The sequence below is a fragment of the Podarcis bocagei genome (assembly GCF_964188305.1).
Source record: "Podarcis bocagei genome assembly, chromosome: 11".
Taxonomy (NCBI): Eukaryota; Metazoa; Chordata; class Lepidosauria; order Squamata; family Lacertidae; genus Podarcis; species Podarcis bocagei.
The window spans coordinates 53,181,342-53,200,556 of NC_138136.1; the positions used below are offsets into that span (position 1 = coordinate 53,181,342).

The window sequence follows — 19,215 nt, forward strand, 5'->3', positions numbered from 1 at the left end:
CATACCTCGGGTTACAGCCGCTTCAGGTTGCGTTTTTTTGGGTTGCGGACTGCCGAAACCCTGAAGTACTGGAACGAGTTACTTCTGGGTTTTGGCAGTCGCGCATGCGCAGAAGTGCTAAATTGCGCTTTGTGCATGTGCAGAAGCACTGAATCTCAACCCGCGCATGCGCAGACACGGGTTGCGAACGTGCATCCCGCATGGATCACGTTCGCAACCTGAGTGTCCACTGTATAGCCTTTCTTCCAAGGAGTCTCAGAATGCACAAAAGCAGCAATACAAAACAAATCAAGAAAGAATAGTCAACAGCAAAAAGTCTTAAACTTCTCTTAAGCTCAGCACCTTTTTGGAGGGGGAGGGGAAATGGGCCAAAGGGCCAGAATTCATTGCTGGATTTTATTTATTTTTGCTTTTTACATTCCACCTTTCCTCCAAGACACCCTTACTTATCATATGGATAACTGCAGGATCAGGTTATCAATAAACCAAACCAAACAGAAATTCACAACAGAGAAAAGCTTTGATATTTGCCTCAAATTCAATATTTGTCAGTGATGGCCATTCACACATTCATCTGTGAGTCATAGAGGGTTTAGTAATGGAGTGTCAACAATCTCTATGCATGTGCTGACTGGCCCTTCGTACGGGTAGCATTATTACCAGACTGTGAGGCACTCTTGCTGCCCATCTGAGTTTCAGATTGGCTGTGGCTTCCTGGGGTGATGTCCTGGCAGCTCTGCATCGGGGAATCTCTTCCTGCTGGATCGGAACCCGCTGGCTTTTCGATATTCTTCATCTCCATCTCTTCATGGTGTATCCAGAGATCTGGGGGCCTCAGGTCTTTCTGGCTGCCCTTCCTCTTGCCAGCACTGTGAGTGGCACGTTTTCTGTTGGAGAAAGAGAAAAGGAGTGGAAAGTCAAAAGACCTGAAGTACTTCAATGCTGTGTAACTTTCCATCCAGTAGATAATACTATTTGCATCATCAGGGCTTCAGTCTTCAGGCTCCCAAAATTCTCATCACTAGTTGTGATGAGACCATATAACCATATAACACTGGTCTTGAAAGACCTACACTGGCCCACAGTACGTTTCTGAGCACAATTCAAAGTGTTGGTGCTGACCTTTAAAGCCCTAAACGTCCTCGGTCCAGTATACCTGAAGGAGCGTCTCCACGCCCATCGTTCTGCCCGGACACTGAGGTCCAGCGCCGAGAGCCTTCTGGCGGTTCCCTTGCTGCAAGAAGCCAAGTTACAGGGAACCAGGCAGAGGGCCTTCCTGGTAGTGGCACCCGCCCTCTGGAACACCCTCCCACCAGATGTCAAAGACAAAAACAACTACCAGATTTTTAGAAGACATCTGAAGGCAGCCCTGTTTAGGGAAGCTTTTAATGTTTAATAGGTTACTGTATTTTAATATTCTGTTGGAAGCCGTCCAGAGTGGCTGGAGAAACCAAGCCAGATGGGCAGGGTATAAATAATAAATTATTATTACCATTATTATTATTATTATTATTATTGGCAGTGAAATGGGAGGAATATTTTGTTGAAAATTCTGGGGTGGGGGTTGCAAAGGTGAAATTCACTAACATTTTTTCTTAGCATATTCAAATCTGGCCAGTGTGGGTGAGTTTACACTTTTAAAATCTATGCCTCCACCTAGTTCCCAGCCATTCCTAGCCGTGATTGGTCAAGCTATGGGGCGGGGCCAATTCGTATTTCCTTTGTTTCAACTCAGCTCCCATGTAGCAGCGGTGGCCTTTAAGCTTTCTAGCCCAGGCCTTTACTGTTGTACACATGCACATTTGTGTGGGCTCTTCCAGCTGCCATTGCCATATCCGGGATTTGTCTGTGGGAAATAATGTCTGAGCGGAATTTTAGGAATAGGTAAAAAACTCTGGGGAAATCCGGGCGTACAGCAACCCATATCAGAAGGGTTGATTTTTTGGCAAATTTTGTGCCCAGATTTTCACTTTCTGAAATACGGCAACCCTAATTTATTTGACCTGCTCTAGAGCCAGGGGCCACCACCAAACCAGCTAGGGAGACAGCTTGCCATAGTTTTTAGCACCTCTGCAGGCTGTTGTCAAACTAGCATCCATTGTGGGCTGCCCATAGTCAACTGGTGACTTACTGCAACAACTTAATGGTGAGCTGGACCTTTCTTAAAGAGAAATTAAACCGTGGAATGTGCAAAATAACTGTTCATGCAACAAATCATGCTTCGTAATATAGAAATGGCATGGAGAAGATGCCATTGGGGCAAAGTTCCAATATAGTATACAGCCATCACTGTTACAGTGATAGATGTCTCGATCTGTTGATCATCCTGTCTTCTGTGAAAGCTTCCTGTGATTTATCTCTCCTCCCTTTTAAGCTCTTATGCCTCTTGAGACCAGGATGGCATCTTTAAATCCCAAGGGCATGGGGTCAGATGCCTGGTTTCTGCTTGGTCTAAAAGTGTAATGGGAGCCCCAGCCGACAAAGGATTTCAGTCCCTGTAATAAAGAGTTAAGGCAAGCCATTAAGTAGACAGGAAAGTGAACCTATGTGGGTTTACTAAACTGACTTTATACATCCATAGTTATGTCTTCTACCAAAAAAGCATCTCCTGAGTCATTTGGGAGAGTCAAGAGGTCCATAAATTGGGAGATTTACTCAGCTTGATCAGATTTTGCATCCCAGTATGAAAGTAGCTCATGTATGTTTATATATATGGTCAATAGAAACTACTCAATTCACTTTTTAGACACGGTTGGCAATGCAGAGGTAAATACATTTAAGAACTGGAAGGAGTTCCTTCAGATGCCTGTAAGAACTTATATAAGACATTTATTTTTGAGGACTTTTTTAAAAAAAGTTTGAATATAACCTGCTGCTATTGCTATTTATAGAGTTGGATCCAGAGAGAAGTGCTCCATAGGTGCCGACTCCATGGGGCTTGAGGGGGCTCGAGCCCCCTCAAAAAAATTTTTGGGGGGGCTCAGCCCCCCCAATAATCTCAGGCGGGCGCCCTTCCAGCAGAGCGCCGCCGCCGTCCCCCGCCTCCTCCTTCGCCAGCCAGCCAGCCGCGCGCCCTAATCGGAGAGCCCCGGCCGGAAATCCCGCGAGAACAGGGGAATCCCGACTGGCCACACCTCCCAGCCAGCCAATCGGCTGGCTGGGGGGGGGCGTGGCTTGCCCTATTTAGGGCCGGAGCCACTTTATTTGCATATCCATGAGCTTATTTATTATTCATGAGCTTTCCCGGGCCCCCCCAATATTTTTTCTAAGTCCGCGTCCCTGAAGTGCTCACGTGAGATGGTTTTAGAAGGGAATTAGACAAACAGAGAGTAAGGCTATCATTGACTTCTAGTCATGATGGCTACATGGATAGGACTCTATATATACTGGGAAGCAATAGCAATGGATGGCTGCTGCATCTGGTTGGCCAGTTTGTGAAACAGGACCCTGGAGAAGATAGGTCTCCAGTCTGACCCAGCAGGGTTCTTCTTGTGTACTGCCAGATCATATGCTTTCTTCTGTTACATAAAGTGACACCAGTTTTAGCTCCAGCTGAGGCTACCTGCCAACCCCTTCCAGCTAGACATCAGGCCCCACACTGACAGCATATGTTGGGAAGATGCATGGAAGGCGTCCAATGAGAGGAAATGTCAATAGTGGCTTGAAGGGATGCAGGCCTACAGCTTGACAGAGTAAGTCATTTGTTAACCAGATGATACGCAACCGTTAAAACAGCTCCCTCCAGAAACAGAGGGAATAGTGCGAAGTTCCCCTTTCAGAAATGCGTTTTTTATGATGCAACCACCACCCATTAGTGGCATCAACCCTTTAATTAGTAGAGCTGGCTACACTTCCCTCTCTGTTATGCAGCATATGTTGCATTTATTTTTGACATAAATTAAAATGTGTGTGTTTTTTTAATCCAAGGAAGCATTCAGTGTCAGATCCCATTTACCACTTTATGAATATTAATCACAATATGTTCTCTTGCTGTATGACTTAGGATGTCTGTGCAACTGACCACTCTTTGCATTATTTTTTTAAAGAATTTCACTTTTCATATAAGAAAAACCAAGTGCTCTTAAGCGGTATTGAGGATACTGTTTACATAGAATATGGAATTCATTTCTTTTAAAAGGGGTTACATGCAAAGCTAAACCATGTCATTCATCTAGTATTGCCACGTTCAGCAAATGGAAGCTGCATGTGGATTCTCTTGTCTATGTTTATCTATGACTCTAGTTCTATAGGTCAGGGGTGGGGAATCTGTTCCCCTCTAGACATTGTTGGACTCGAGTTCCCATCAGCCACAGCCATCATGGCCAATGGGGGCAGGGATCATAGGAACTGTAGCCCAGCAACAATGGGAGGTTCCTCCTCCATGCCACAAACGTACAGTGCAAGCTCTATTTGAAAGGTCAAGTCAGCTTTTGTTATTTGGGGGGATTGGATTGGTTTTTCAAATGACCATTCATTCAACCTAATTTGTGCTATGCCACAGAAACTTCAGCAATGTTCCCAGAAACTGTAAGTAAGAGGTTATAAATAATGAGTGTGTCATTCCAGACAGATCTTCGGTCTTGCATCAGCGACACTACTGCTGCCTAAAGACTTTAAAAGGAGAAAATTTAGCATTCAGTACATTGTTTGTTTCTGCACATTACCACCAGTCTCACTGATAATAAGCAGTGACAGAAATCTGAGACAAGACTATAGAATGAAAGGACATCAATAACAAAGAAATGAAAATGAATGAGTCATCCAAATGTATGTTCTCCTTGTATAAACATCAGGTTTGAGTTTTGTTCTCAATTATTGTCAAGCTCCAGGACTTCTCAGGAAGCAATACCTCCCTGCAAACTTTCTATAATGAATTTTGACAGCCTGTTGCAATATAAATGTAGGGCAACCTGGCTCTGTTCTGAGTGAGTCAGTGAGCCAAATCCATTTATTTATGTCAGGCAGCACGGTGAGAAGAATGGTTTTTTGTGGGGGGAGGGGCTATTGGCTTGTTTTGTTTTTGTTAATGTTTATATTATATACTTTATGGCTTTATTTTGCATTTTTATACTGTGAACCGCCCCGAGATCTTTGGATGAATTTTTTTACCAGCAATGGGATCAATGGACTAATTCAATATAAGGCAGCCTCATCTGTTCTGCTGAATCTGGACCAGTTTGCAATGCCTTTATTCTGTGATACAACAATGCATATGGTAGCTTTTTATTTTACTTTATTTTTTTAGAATCCAGACTAAATGAAGGGGACATGGCAGTTTAATTTAGTGTGGCATTGCTTACACTTTGGAATCTATTGAGAGCAGGCAGGTCCACGCACTGCCCTCTTTTCAATGCCTATTAAATACTAGACTGCCAGGGACAAGGGTTTTAGTCTAGCCTTTTCTCAGGACTGCTTGTTTTCTGTATTTGAATGCTTCTCCATAAAAAAGGAAAGAAATGCAAACATCTGATTTCTTGTCTTGCTTGCCAAAGTGGTATAGTTCCTGGAAGACTTCCTGTGTAGAGTGGTTGTTAGATGACTTTTGAACAGGGTAGCAAAAGTAGTGGCCTTCAAGTGTTCTTGGCCATGCTGGCTAGGGCTGATGGGAGTTGTAGCTAAATAACATTTGGAACAGACCATGTTGGCTGCATTCACCTTGGAGGTTTGCACAATGGCAGCTTATGTGTATTCTATACATGACTTTCCTCTGGAATGTCTTATTTTGAAACCTTTAAGATAATTTTTTGTTTGTTAATTATGTTTCTTTGAATGCATATTTGACCTTCTTCCATAATCCTTTTTTTTTTTTTTTGCAATGTTTTAGCTGATGTTTTAATGTAGGCTATAAAGCACTTTTGAGATTTCCCCCCTGAAAAATATAAAGCGGTATGGAATGAAAAATATAAAGCGGTATGGAATGAAAAATATAAAGCGGTATGGAATGAAAAATATAAAGCGGTATGGAATGAAAAATATAAAGCGTATGGAATGAAAAATATAAAGCGGTATGGAATGAATGAATGAATGAATGAATAATTCATTCATAACATAACAAATGAAGGATTGCATTTGTTTGGTATGCACAGCTAAAGGCTTTCAATAATCTTCTAAATGAATAAAAGTACACCTTGAACTGTGCCAAACACATTTTATGTGGTGCTGCCTTGAATGTTCTAAAAAATCAGTTTTCAAGTAGAAACCAGAAATTCCAGTAAGGCAGAAAACTACTTAGACTGTGATTAACTATTCTTCTTCCACCCTGGTTGTGATCAGTGCCATTGTGTGGCCTTGCTACTGCCTTACTGGCACAACTTTTCCCCTATACTGCTGCTGCTGTTTAACTTGGATTAGTTAGTGAGTGGGACATCTGCTGGAGTAGAATTCAACCCAGCATGAGGGTTCACAGCTAAAGCAGTAAACTGTCAACCTTCCCTCCACATGTGAAAGCGCTTTCTATTTATGCATGGGTTCTTTGGATTCCAGCCAGTTTTGTATCAAATTTGCCATAATGTTGCTTTCCTAATCACATTGTTGTACTCTGATGCTGCGCAGTAATGGCAAATAACAAGTGAAACAAGAGCTCATTATTCATTACCATCAGGTCTTTCAATAGCTGACTGGTGTGCAGTTTTTTGTCTTGCCAATTTAAAGCAATTATTGCCCCATATCAGTCCTCCCGTCAGTAGGGATTCTGCTCTCACACAGCTGTAAACAGGTACAAAGGAAGCCAAAGGATACCGATTTCAATTTGCCTCATTGGTCCCAACTGCATGTAAGCCGGTGGTATGAAATACTTGCCTCCTTTGCTTTGCATGGCTCCATAAAGGGGCCTCAACCGATATCAATGCACGAGGCAGTAAGGAATAGATCGTACTTAGAAACAAGAAATAATGTTGTGCAAATGTGTCTTCTTGCTTTACATGCTGTCACAGAAGGGCTTGGTGGGGAAGTGAAGCTCTCCTGTGGTCACACACAGCCCAAACACGTCCGCGCTTAGCAGAAAAGAGTCAAGATTTTAAAGCAGAATGCCATAGCTAATGAGTGCTGGAAACACAGTGCAAAGCTAAAAGAAGAACAATATCCCAAGGGGGAAATGGCAGACTTCCTAGTGATGCTGCGTTCTTTCAATGCCAGGATGATAATTCCTCATTTTTATCAGCTTAGCTTCAAAGCCTGATCCAGGCCCATAGATGCTTGTCATGATAAGTTATAACTGTGCCAGAAGGCATTCTTAACATATACTTAGTTTCCCTCCCATTACTAGTGAGGGCTGTCTTTGTTCCAGATAGCTTTCTAATATAATAGTCACAGATTGATGCTTTTTTCAGGGATGAGAGGAAAGACCACTCTCCTATGATCAAGTTGCCATATGGATTTTTGAGTTCTTTCTGGTTCTGGGAGTTATTTTATAACAAACTCAGAATCCATGTAAGCCAATAACTTGTCTCTTATTTGTATTGGATAGGCTTATAATCTTTTGCTGAAGAGCTCCATTTGAAACTGCTTCCTCATCCTAATTACATAATTTATCCTTAACAGAGCTTATTAAAGTTTCCTAACACATTCTTCAGTGCTACTAGTTGGCAGTATAAGGCATACTAAAGTCACTTTGCATTTGTTCTGGTTTCGCTTTACTTCCTCCCACCTCATTTGTGATGTCCCTAGGCATTGTGATGTTGGGCAGCAGACAGGATGAGTAGCTGAAGATACAAAGGAGGAAATTCAGTGGGCAGCAGAGAATGCAAAAATTAGGGAGAGGATCCAGACAAGGCCTATGCTCTTTCCCTGGCAACTCTGATGCTGAAACTTTTATAGTTCTACAAGCTTATGGGAAACCTATGAGTTGTCTGGGTGGGTTGACCCACCAAAAAGCATGGGAGGATGTCAGAACCCTGGGAACCTTCCGTCCAGAACACACTCCAAGGAAAAACAAAGGGTGGCATCTGATTAAGATGCACAGCATAGACCTGTTGAAATCAGTTAGTTAGTCTTGGTTGATTTATGTCAAGTGGTTTCAATAGATCTATTCTCAGAATGATTTAAAAGGTAAAGGTCCCCTGAATGGTTAAGCCCAGTCAAAGGTGACTATGGGGTTGTGGCGCTCATCTTGCTTTCAGGCCAGGGGAGCCAGCATTTGTCCACAGACAGCTTTCTGGGTCACATGGCCAGCAGTACTAAACTGCTTCTGGTGCAATGGGACACCATGACAGAAAACAGAGTGCACAGAAATGCCGTTTACCTTCCTGCCGCAGTGGTACCTATTTATCTACTTGCACTGGTGTGCTTTCGAACTGCTAGGTTGGCAGGAGCTGGGACAGAGCAATGGGAGCTCACCCCATCGTGCGGATTTGAACCACCGACCTTCTGATCAGCAAGCCCAAGAGGCTCAGTGGTTTAGACCACAGCGCCACTCACTCCTAATAAGGATAATGAATACTACCCAAATAACTGATCTCAAGGTCCCAGATTCTAGCCTGGTTCTGGATTTTGATTCTGGGAGATTCTTTGCAGCTCTTAAGTTGTTATTTTTAATTTGTATACCACATCCATACCAGAATGGCCTGTCAGCTACAAAGTTCTACTTGTAGCCAACTTCTAACAGTGCATCCTCCATGATGTGCTTTTTGTGCATGCATCCCCCCTAGATCTCTATCAACTCCTTATGTTCCAACAGGTAAAGAAGCCCTGTTGTTTCCTATGTTATTGTATTTTTGCCATTATGGGTGTGCATGCTTTACAACTTGGATTTCTGCCTGAGTTTTATAAAAAGTGTTGGGGTTGTCTTTCCTGGCCGCTAAATCAAATGAATTTGACATTTACTTGTTCCACAAAAGTGATGAGACTGTGTGAAGTATCTGGATTCCTAAGCATATTTCACCATTGCACAGAATCTACTTTAGGGTGGAAAAAAACAGGTTTGCTCTGATTGACTTGCTCCAGAGCAGGATGGAAAGATTGATGGACAGGGATATTTTCCAGTTACTTACTTCCTCTGCTGTGCTGATGAACGCCTGGTACAAATCACAGCCACAATCACCACCACTACGACAGTAACCACCCCAACGGTGACAACGATGATGACGAGAAGGTTGCTGTTCTTCTGGGGTGTTACACTTCCATGAGGAGGATGCATCTGCCCAATGGGGGGTTCTGGAAGAACATAAAAAGTCCTGAAAGACTGCAAACAGCTATAACGTAACATTCACAGTTTTCCAAATGAAAAAAATAAGGAACCATAAACCTTTAGCAAATGACTACTGAAGCCTTCTTTGATTCCTTTAAGCTGCTAAAAAGTTAAGGAGGACCAGGTCAACCTGACTAGAAAGCTGGGGTGGCTAAGATGTGGTCCAGTGCTGGAATACAAGTCCCATCACCACCAACAGTTGGTCCTACTGGCTGGAGGTGATGTGAGCTGGAGTCCAAGAACATCTGGAAGGCCAAAGGTTAGCTCCTTCTGCTGTAAAGAATCATGAAAGAGGACAATAGGAATTGGCCTTTGGTCATCTGCCTAAGGATGAGAATAAATGAATGAAAGAAAAAATCATCCAAAAATGTTAATAGGAATTGATTGAAAGCCAATTCCTATTAACATTTTTCAGGTGACCTTTTATCACTAGCTACCACTAGCTTTTGAGAACTTTCTAGGATTCAGTTTTCTTTTGATCTTACAACCCTGCAGAACTTACATGTTGATAATTGTACTGTGAGGAAGGCAGGGAGGAAGACATTAAAGGCAAAAATCTGCAACTCTGTAGTGACTTCTACATCTTGAAAACAGATTGTGTGAATGGGCTTTTTATTTTATTTAAGAGCCTGGGGTCTTAAACTGTAAAAGTACAACTTGGAAATTGGAAAAGTTTGTTGTCTGTAACTTGTAGTTTTTTTTCTAGGAGGACCCACAGAAAACCAGACATTTGGGCCAAGTTCCTGTTGCTTGGGCTGAAGATCTCAAAGTATGTATGTTGACATATGTGGGCATCGCTTGAAGCATAACTATTATGCAGAGTGAGAGCTGGCAAAGATTTCTATGGATTTCTATGAGGAGCAATTCTTTTTTGCATGTCAGTAAGATGTTTTATATTGCAGAAACACATCCTGTGATCTGAGCAGTGAAATATCATGGCTTATGAAAAATATCTGATGTATTTTGATGTGTAGGAAGACAAACTACATAATGCTCCACTGGCACAAATTTACTCCCCTTATTCCCCATCCCCACCTGTAAAAACAGATACAATTTAATACCTGCCAAGTGCATGTGCATTTTGCTCTAAAGAACAGGGCTTGCTTGGGAAAGGGGCCATAAAACTCAGGGAATTTATGCTTTGACACATCATGGAAAAGGGGAGAGACCCATCCATTGGCCAGAGAAGGAGCAGGTGCAGAGAACTTTCCTGGTAGAACACTTTGCTCCAACTGGGGGAGCAGAGGTGAAGGAAGGCACACTCTAGCTTCTGCCGCTGGTCCCTGGGGATTTGCACTCTTCCTTCTAGGAGGGAGGACTGTGCAAAACCTCCCCAATCCACTTTGTGGGTCCCTTCCAATCAGCCTGACCTGTCCAGGGTCATCCCCAAGGCCACCTGCTCCACCCTGGATCCATGCCTGAAGCAATTTAGTAGAGGTAAGTCTAATGGTTGTTAAAACCCGATTTCTTACTTATGATGAGGAGGGAGGTAGAGGGAGAAGGAGATATCCCCATCTTCCGACCAAGACCAGGCAGGTTTGATCCTGCAGGATGTTACCCAATTGAGTGAAGATTCTCAGCATTGCGATGGGGCACAGAGTTAGATTTTGTGTGGTGCTGCTTCAAGAGGCAGGAAGAAGGAGAGGCCTGGTGGGAAGAAGGGCAGGCAGGGTGGGAAAAGCTCCCATCCACTCCTACCTTCCCTTGTGAGGATGCAATTGTCCAGTAGGTTCCACCTTTTGTGGCGTCTCCTTCTTCCTACTCATGCCTGCCTCTCCTTCCTGCCTGATGCCCCCTTACAGCCCTAGATTGCTCTGGGATGCACAACTTGACCCATAGTAATCTGGGGCTGTCTCAACCTGACCCAACCAATGCCTGGATTCCTCCAAAATGGCCCGATATGGCTAAGGGCTCAGGTGAATCCAGTGAACCCTACATCACCCTAACGCCAGTCATTGACCAGTGAAGGTACAGGCTTCCTTCTTGCCTCTTTCCTTTGTATCACATCAAATGAATACTTAGCCTACAAGCAGCAATTATCTTATCTTTAGACCCCTAGACAGTTCTTGGGAAATTTCAGGCACTTCCTAAGTCTTAAATAACAACACTGAAAGGAAGAAGCCATTTCATTTACTTCACACTAGCAGCCATTTAGTTAGCAATTGGTGGTGCCCATCATTTTATTAACATTATCTCCTTGAAGATGGGATAACAGGAGAGATGGATTCTTATTTTCCTGCCCACTGATGTTTATGGTATAATGAACCTCCTCATCTGTTGTCTAATTCGAGTGCCTGTTTTAACACTCAGCTCACAATCTGTCACAAATTATGTTAATATATTGGTACAGCACCCTTGATTCAAAATTATGATCGCTCTCTTCTCAGGAATCATTGATGTATACACCAAGCGTGGTGTGATGAGCTCTCTCTGTTTGTGCCAACAAAACCATGGCAAGGGACTGTGCACCTAATTTCATTCTTCCCTGCACTTAGGTCCCCAAAGTATTTGCTGCTGTGCTGAGTGTGGAGGACAGAGCAGAACTTAGCAGAATGGGAACATCTGTGTGAGCTGTGACTGCTTAGTTGTCACCCTGTGAGAATTCTACCTACCCTGGTATTGGTGCTTATTTTATTCTAAGGAGAATCATTTGGATCATTATTTGGGCTCAGGAGAATATCCAGAGGACTACCATGGATGAAACTCTACAGGTGGAACCAACTCAGTACAGTGGTGCCTCGCAAGACGAAAAGAATCCGTTCTGTGATTCTCTTCGTCTAGCGGTTTTTTCGTATTGCGAAGCAAGCCCATTGAAGGATTAGCGGATTAGCGCTATTAGCGGCTTTTAGCGGCTTATCTGCTGATCGGATCAGCAGATAAGCGGCTTAGCGGCTTAGAAAAAGGGGGGGGGAGGAAAAAAAAACCAGCAGGAACTCGCAAGACATTGTCGTCTTGCGAAGCAAGCCCATAGGAAATTCGTTTTGCGAAGCACCTCCAAAACGGAAAACTCTTTCGTCTAGCGAGTTTTCCGTCTTGTGAGGCATTCGTCTTGCGGGGCACCACTGTACTACTCCTTTTTTTTTGACTGGCCGCTCAACCTTATTAACATACTGGTGAAAGAACAAGTAAAATAGAAAAATAAACTCTTCTTATTATGTGCTGCAACTCAGACACTTCTCAAAAAAGAAAAAAGAAAAAAAAGAAATCCTTGAGTAATTACCTTAATATTATATAATAACATGTTTCTCACTGCTAAAGCATGTCAAGAAAATGTTGTCATTTCCATGCTGGTTTAGTTTAATATTCTTTGCTTTATTATACTAAACCACCTACTCCAGAATTCATTTTAAGGCTTCCAGTCCTTTCCAAAGGAGATCACTTGGCTCAGTTCAGCTCATCAGTTCAGCCAGGCTGCTGAGGCTCCATGCTGAACTATAACTCCCATCATCCTGGATCACTGGCTATGCTGGATAGGAATGAAGGGAGTTGTAGGCCAACAACATCTGGGGTCCCGAAGTTGAGAAGGGCTGGGTTAGGATGTCTGACTGGAATCTGGGAGCCCAGACTCTGAATCCCCACTCAGCCATTTAGTTCACTGGGCGACCTTGGGCCAGTCGCTCACTCTCAGCCTAACCTACCTCACAGGGCTGTTGTGAGGCTAAAATGGGGAGGAGCAGACCTGTGTGCACCAACCTTGAGGAAAGGTGGGATATAAATGCAATAAATAAATCAATATTTATAGGTTATAACTGGATTTATTCTATGTTTGCCAAACTGTTGATCTTTGAATTCATTGAAACACGTTTTGTAAACTGATTTTGTAAAAAATAACAATAAAAAACCCATGCTTTGTGGAGTTTTGTTTTTTTTAAATTGTAAGCTGCTTTGAACACAGCTTAATATGGAAAGGCAGCATATAAACTCAACCAGCCAGCCAGCCAGCCAGCCAGCAGGCTTCCATGCTAATGTGGCTCTACCTAAATCAGGCTTCCTCAATCTCAGCCCTCCAGATGTTTTTGGCCTACAACTCCCATGGTCCCTAACTAGCAGGACCAGTGGTCAGGGATGGTGGGAACTGTAGTCTCAAAACATCTGGAGGGCCGAGTTTGGGGGGTCCCTGATCTAAATCAAGGCATTCATGTGCATGCTGCCATTGACCTCCACTAATGCACACAAGAGTAGGAAAAGAAACCACAAAGTGGAATCCAGTCTGCATGGGAAGCTGCTACACATTAATCACTCACTCCATAGACCAACCTCCACATCAATGGCTTCATTTCTGACACATGGCAGACATTTCATATGACACTGTTTCTAACCATCTGGTGTGCTTTTCCAATAAATACAGTTTGTTGTGGCTTTACAGGACATTCATGTGTTTACCACTGTAATGTAAAGCCCCCCCCCCCTCTACAAATGTAATGCTCAAAAAAGCTAGAAGATTTTAATATTTAAAACCGATAGAGAATGATTGATTTGATGCTATCTTTCCCAAAATAACCTTTTTCCAGAAGCTGCTTTTCCACAGACTCAAGTGATGCTGCAGGTATTAATCATCTGAATCCAAAGGGTGCAACATGACTAGGTGGATATAAACTGATTTCCCTTTGCACTGATCCAAGCTTACTTGGCTCTGCACACATGATATAGTGATGCAAATGAGATTGCGGAGCACTTCTGACTTTACACCAGAGATCTCATAGCACAAAGTCTACAGGGCTACTCATATAGGAGCTTTATCTTGTACCCACCATTACCTGTGAACAGAGGGTTCAAGGCATCTTCTGTCTTTTTATTTTTTTAAAAAACAACAACTTGGAAATGATTTTCACATTTCAAATCCTGAGAAACAAACCCAGAAGTCCTTGGCTTCCTGTGAAGTTTAATGCACACAGTATGGTTTCCACCACTGATGATGTACATTGCCATCCACAGTCAACACCCCTGATTTACCCAGGCTCTGATAAAGAAAATTATTAGGTGCAAAACATCATGGAGGCCTAATTAAACAGGTTTTACTGATACCATCTATGACTTAGCTACCTAAAAGACAAAAAAGAAGAAGTCATCTATCTACTGATAAGCTACTTTTTTAAAAAAGGAAGACAGAATCAAGAATTGCTTCCTCATCTTGTGTATGGAAGAAAAAAAATAGCCCATCTGATTTAATCAGCTATGTGTCTTGTACCAATTTTCCATTTTTGAGGCTGGCTTTATGTAACCTCCAGGTTACATTTATTTTCTTCTTTTAAATTCATGAATCCCCATTAGGTATGGCGTGGTAAAGGAAAGAAGCTGGTAGCATGCCTTAACTGAAGTTGATAATGATCAGAAGTTCTAAATCTTTTGTAAACCATAGGGGTTTTTTCTTCCGCAACTTGCAATATCAGGTCAGGCTTAATTAAAATTACATGTCCCATCAGGAGCCTTTGCGAGCAAAATGGAAACAAACCTCACTGCATGCATTTTATGTTCTTTTCTAATTATCTGAAAATCATTTTTATCGTGTGAGAGCAATTTTAGTAGCCATTTCAGACATCATCCATTAGGAAGCTCTTCTTATTGAAAGGCAAAGATGACCTGTACAACTGTATGCCCCATTCAATGCAATGGGGTGGCATCCAACAAGGGGCTCCAATGGCGCCTCTGGAACTGACGTACTTGTTTCCCCTTCATCCCTGGCTGTCACAAGAGCAGAGGTGGTGCTTCTTCTGCCATGAACTCTCACTCTTCTTCCTAGGGTGCTACCCTGTGGTTTCTGTAAGGTCACAGGGTATTGCAGAGCCTCTCCTACAAGGTGTGACCTGAAAGTTCAGTGAATGGTCACAGAAATCGGACAGCGAGAAATATTCAAACATGTATACCTTACAGGTATTCAAAGTAGGCCTCTCTAATACAATGCACCATTGACAACGTTCATAGAACTGTTGTAAACTTCTGGAGAAGTCCTCTTTTCGTATTACTTTCAGTTCCCTTGTCACAGAAGCTTGGATGTGTGAAATGTTGGGAAATCTGTGCCCTTTCAGTGCAGATTTCAGTTTTGGAAAAAGAAAGAAATCTGGTTGCACCAGATCGAGAGCATATGGAGGGTAAGGTAAAGGTAAAGGGACCCCTGACCATTAGGTCCAGTCGTGACCAACTCTGGGGTTGCGGCGCTCATCTCACTTTACTGGCTGAGGGAGCCGATGTATAGCCATGTATAGGTCATGTGGCCAGCATGACTAAGCTCCTTCTGGCAAACCAGAGCAGAGCAGCACACGGAAACACCGTTTACCTTCCCGCCGGAGCGGTACCTATTTATCTACTTGCACTTCATGCTTTCGAACTGCTAGGTTGGCAGGAGCAGGGACCGAGCAACGGGAGCTCACCCCATCACGGGGATTCAAACCGCCAACCTTCTGATTGGCAAGCCCTAGGCTCAGTGGTTTAACCCGCGTCTCTCATATGGAGGGTAGAACAACTCATAACCTCAGTAACAATTTAACGTGGAATATGCAATGCTTCCACCACCATTCAGAAGGAAAACATCGATCCTGCATCAATAACTCACAAACTCCGTCAATATTTGCCGCCGTTCTGCTCGTCGACAGTCGGCCAGAATGAGGGTCATCTTCGATGGTTTGCCACCCTTCATGGAAACGCTTAAACCACTCATACACTGTCTTTCGAGTTACAGCTTCATCTCCATACACAATTGTGTGCATTTCGTGGGTTTCCGATGCCGATTGTATGTTTGAATATTTCTCACTGTCCGATTTCTATGACCATTCACCGAACTTTCTGGTCACACCTTGTATTTTGTTAGGGATCTGAGTAACAGGTTTGTTTGGGGTGTGTCAGAATGGAGGCACAGATTCCAACGCATGGAGTGTCCCATACACTTTCATGGCTGGCATTGTACCAAAGGAAACAAAGGATTTGCATTGGCCAATTTAAAGGAATACTAATATAGATTTGTGTGGGTGGGTGGTGTTGAGACAAAATAGGGCCTGCTTCTTAACACAGTGCAATTTCCTGGCTCTGCAGTTTATATCTGCTAAATCTACAGTGCATATAATGACTGCTCTGTCATGGCTAGGAGAAGCCAAGGAATAATGAATTTCCCCCCAATTATCTGTTCCTTTCCCCTCTTTAATCTCCCGAACTTTCTTTTCTCACAGAGACTCTTTTGCTCCAGTGATTCTGGCAGCACCCTCACATGGGAAAGGACTGTAAATTTATTGCAGGCTTCCACCCTGCTTAATACCTTATCACTGTCATCTGTTTTCCTAGCTTGTGTGTTGGGTCACAACTCTTTGAAAGCTTTGTTCAAGCTTCTCCTGACCTCGCCTGCTCACCTAGCTCAAAAGCATGATGCTGGGGAAAAAAGATGCATCTAAACTGATCTGCTGAGCCGTTGTAAAGGTAAATAAATGATTTCCCCGGGGAGCTGGAGCTGCGGTGACAGTGAAAAGTCGCAATGTGATTCCATGTATACAGGGGACATGACAGCAGCATAGTGGTGGACACTAGAGCTTACACCAGGGGTAGTCAACCTTTTTATACCTACTGCCCACTAGTGCATCTTTCTTGATGGTAAAATTTCCTTGCCGCCCACCAGTGCTCGATGGAAGGAGGATTCAGCTTGTGCCATAGAACTCCCTACCACCCACCCAGAATCCTGAAACACCCACTAGTGGGTGGAAGTGACCAGGTTGACGACCCCTGGCTTAAACACTGATCAACAACACTATCACAGGATGAAATGCATTAGCGCCATGCAAATCTGCTTCCCAAAAAGGACTGGACAGAAGTACATCAGACAGATCTAGGGATAAGGTTGCCATACATCCAGAATGTCCCAGACATAGCCTGAATATGGCAGCCGGAAACAGGGTCTGGGCGGAAATCGCTGCAATGTCCGGAAAATCCAGATGTATGGCAACCCATGTCGGAAGTCTAGATTTTGGCGATTTCCCTTAAAAATAGCTGGGAAACTTCTTTTTTGAGATTGTGCAAAAGAAAAGCTCAAGAACTTTGGGCAAGAGTAAAAAAACAACAACTCAGCAATTGTCCCCCCCCCAAAAAAAAACCCTCAAGAACTTTTGTGTCTGGATTTTCACTTTTTGAAATATGGGAAGCCTATCTGGGGACGGCTAGCCAGAAAGCATTTCAGTTTAAGCCAGTTTAAGCCAGCTGTACTCAGTTTCTCTGAAGGAATAACCCAAACACCATGAACCTTCTGCTTGTTTCTTTCACACAGAGAAGCCTTCCAAAACCCTCTTGAATTACAGTGGTACCTCAGGTTATGAACTTAATTCATTCCAGAGGTCCATTCTTAACCCGAAACAGTTCTTAACCTGAGGTGCGCTTTTGCAAATTGGGCCTCCTGCTACCGCCATGCCACCAGTTCACGATTTCCATTCTCATCCTGGGGCAAAGTTCTCAACCTGAGGTACTACTTCTGGGTTAGCGGAGTTTATAACCTAAAGTGTTTGTAACCTGAAGTGTTTGTAACCCGAGGTACCACTGTAATTAGAATAGGAAAGATCTCTACACATCAGATCAATACTTTCTGCATACAACTCCTATCAGCCTCTGCAAGCATTACCAATTGCCAGGGATGACGATAGCTGTGGTTCAAAACATCTAGCACCAGACGACATTGCAAATCCCAGAGCTGCTCACTTGATGGAAGCCATCAAGGGGCTCACAGGGCCGTGTATCTCAGCTTTCAGCTCCTATGACCCATCAATGGTCCAGTATACCTGAAGGAGCGTCTCCACCCCCATCAGTCTGCCCGGACGCTGAGGTCCAGCGCCGAGGGCCTTCTGGCGGTTCCCTCACTGCGAGAAGCAAAGCTACAGGGAACCAGGCAGAGGGCCTTCTCGGTAGTGGCGCCCGCCCTGTGGAACGCCCTTCCAGCAGATGTCAAAGCGATAAACAACTATCTGACATTCAGGAGACATCTTAAGGCAGCCCTGTTCAGGGAAGTTTTTAACGTGTGACATTTTACTGTATTTTTGGTTTTTATGGAAGCCGCCCAGAGTGGCTGGGGAGGCCCAGCCAGATGGGCGGGGTATAAATAATAAATTATTATTATTATTATTATTATCAATGTGCTGTACTAACATTAAGTGTGTACTCCAGAATCCTTGTGGTGCTGCCATATATGCTGGGGCATTCTCCAAAGTCCCATTTCTCATAATTTCACCAACAAACTCTGACTGTTATGGGAGGGGCTGTGGCTCAGAAGCAGAGCATCTGCTTACATGCAGGTCTCAGGTTCAACTCCTGGTATCTCCAGGTAGGGCTGGGAGAGACTGCCTCTCTGAAACCCTGGAGAGCAGCTGCCAGTTAGTTTAGACAATACTGAGTTACAGGGACCAGCAGGGCTGGTTCAGTATAAGGCATCTTGCTATGTCTTCTTAGGCCAAGTTGCCTGTTTACAATAGCTGCAGTTGGCTGTGCCATAGTAAAATGTATTATTCCATCTGATGAAAGCAGAAAGATTTGATGAAAGTGGAGACAAGGAGGGGGACACGGAGAACAAAGACATTCTGGAGTTTAATTGTATTGAACAAAGAAGGCCAATTCAGAGGGAAATGGTTGTAGTCCATATTTACCATTAAGGCTGCTTCGGTCGATCAGATTTGTGTCAACCGGCCAGTAGGCCCCATCGCCATGACGACCTGCGAAAAGGAAAATGAGCATCAGTGCAGAATGGTTGATATACCTGAGTCAAGACAGGCTCAGTTCTTCAAACAGTGTCGATCTGACGTTTAAGCTATTAGATATTGTAAGAGGAGGTGACTGAACAGCTGCCTGAGAAAAATCTGCCATAAAAGCAGCCTTTTCTAAACCAAAATCTCTGAGCACTTTGACGCTCCCCTGCCACATGCTGCTTGTCATTACTCTGCTATTCAAAATTGCTAGTTAAAAGTGACAAAAGAAGGTGAGGATTGTGGCATGAGCTAGAATATTCTCTCTCAGAAGATGACAAACCTGACAGCAGAGATATTCATGCATCTTAAGACAAGTTTAGTGCTAGA

The 19,215-nt window shown here is 43.5% G+C and overlaps 1 protein-coding gene and 1 long non-coding RNA gene across 5 annotated transcripts in view; one reads left to right on the forward strand and one right to left on the reverse strand.

Annotated features, from left to right (window-relative positions):
• DCC (DCC netrin 1 receptor) overlaps positions 1-19,215 on the reverse strand; it is a gene marked incomplete at its 5' end in the record, with an annotated part of 959,801 nt that overhangs the window by 44,445 nt on the left and 896,141 nt on the right. For all 4 annotated transcript variants that reach the window (XM_081212644.1, XM_081212643.1, XM_081212642.1 and 1 more), the window contains 3 exons: positions 661-887; positions 8,988-9,150; positions 18,790-18,855. In XM_081212644.1, the coding sequence (XP_081068770.1) occupies positions 661-887; positions 8,988-9,150; positions 18,790-18,855 (456 nt within the window). The remainder of the gene's footprint in view (positions 1-660; positions 888-8,987; positions 9,151-18,789; positions 18,856-19,215) is intronic.
• Positions 766-10,586, forward strand: LOC308597461. The gene is made up of 3 exons (XR_014013008.1): positions 766-871; positions 3,532-3,692; positions 10,494-10,586. It is a non-coding gene; the product is annotated as an uncharacterized lncRNA (long non-coding RNA).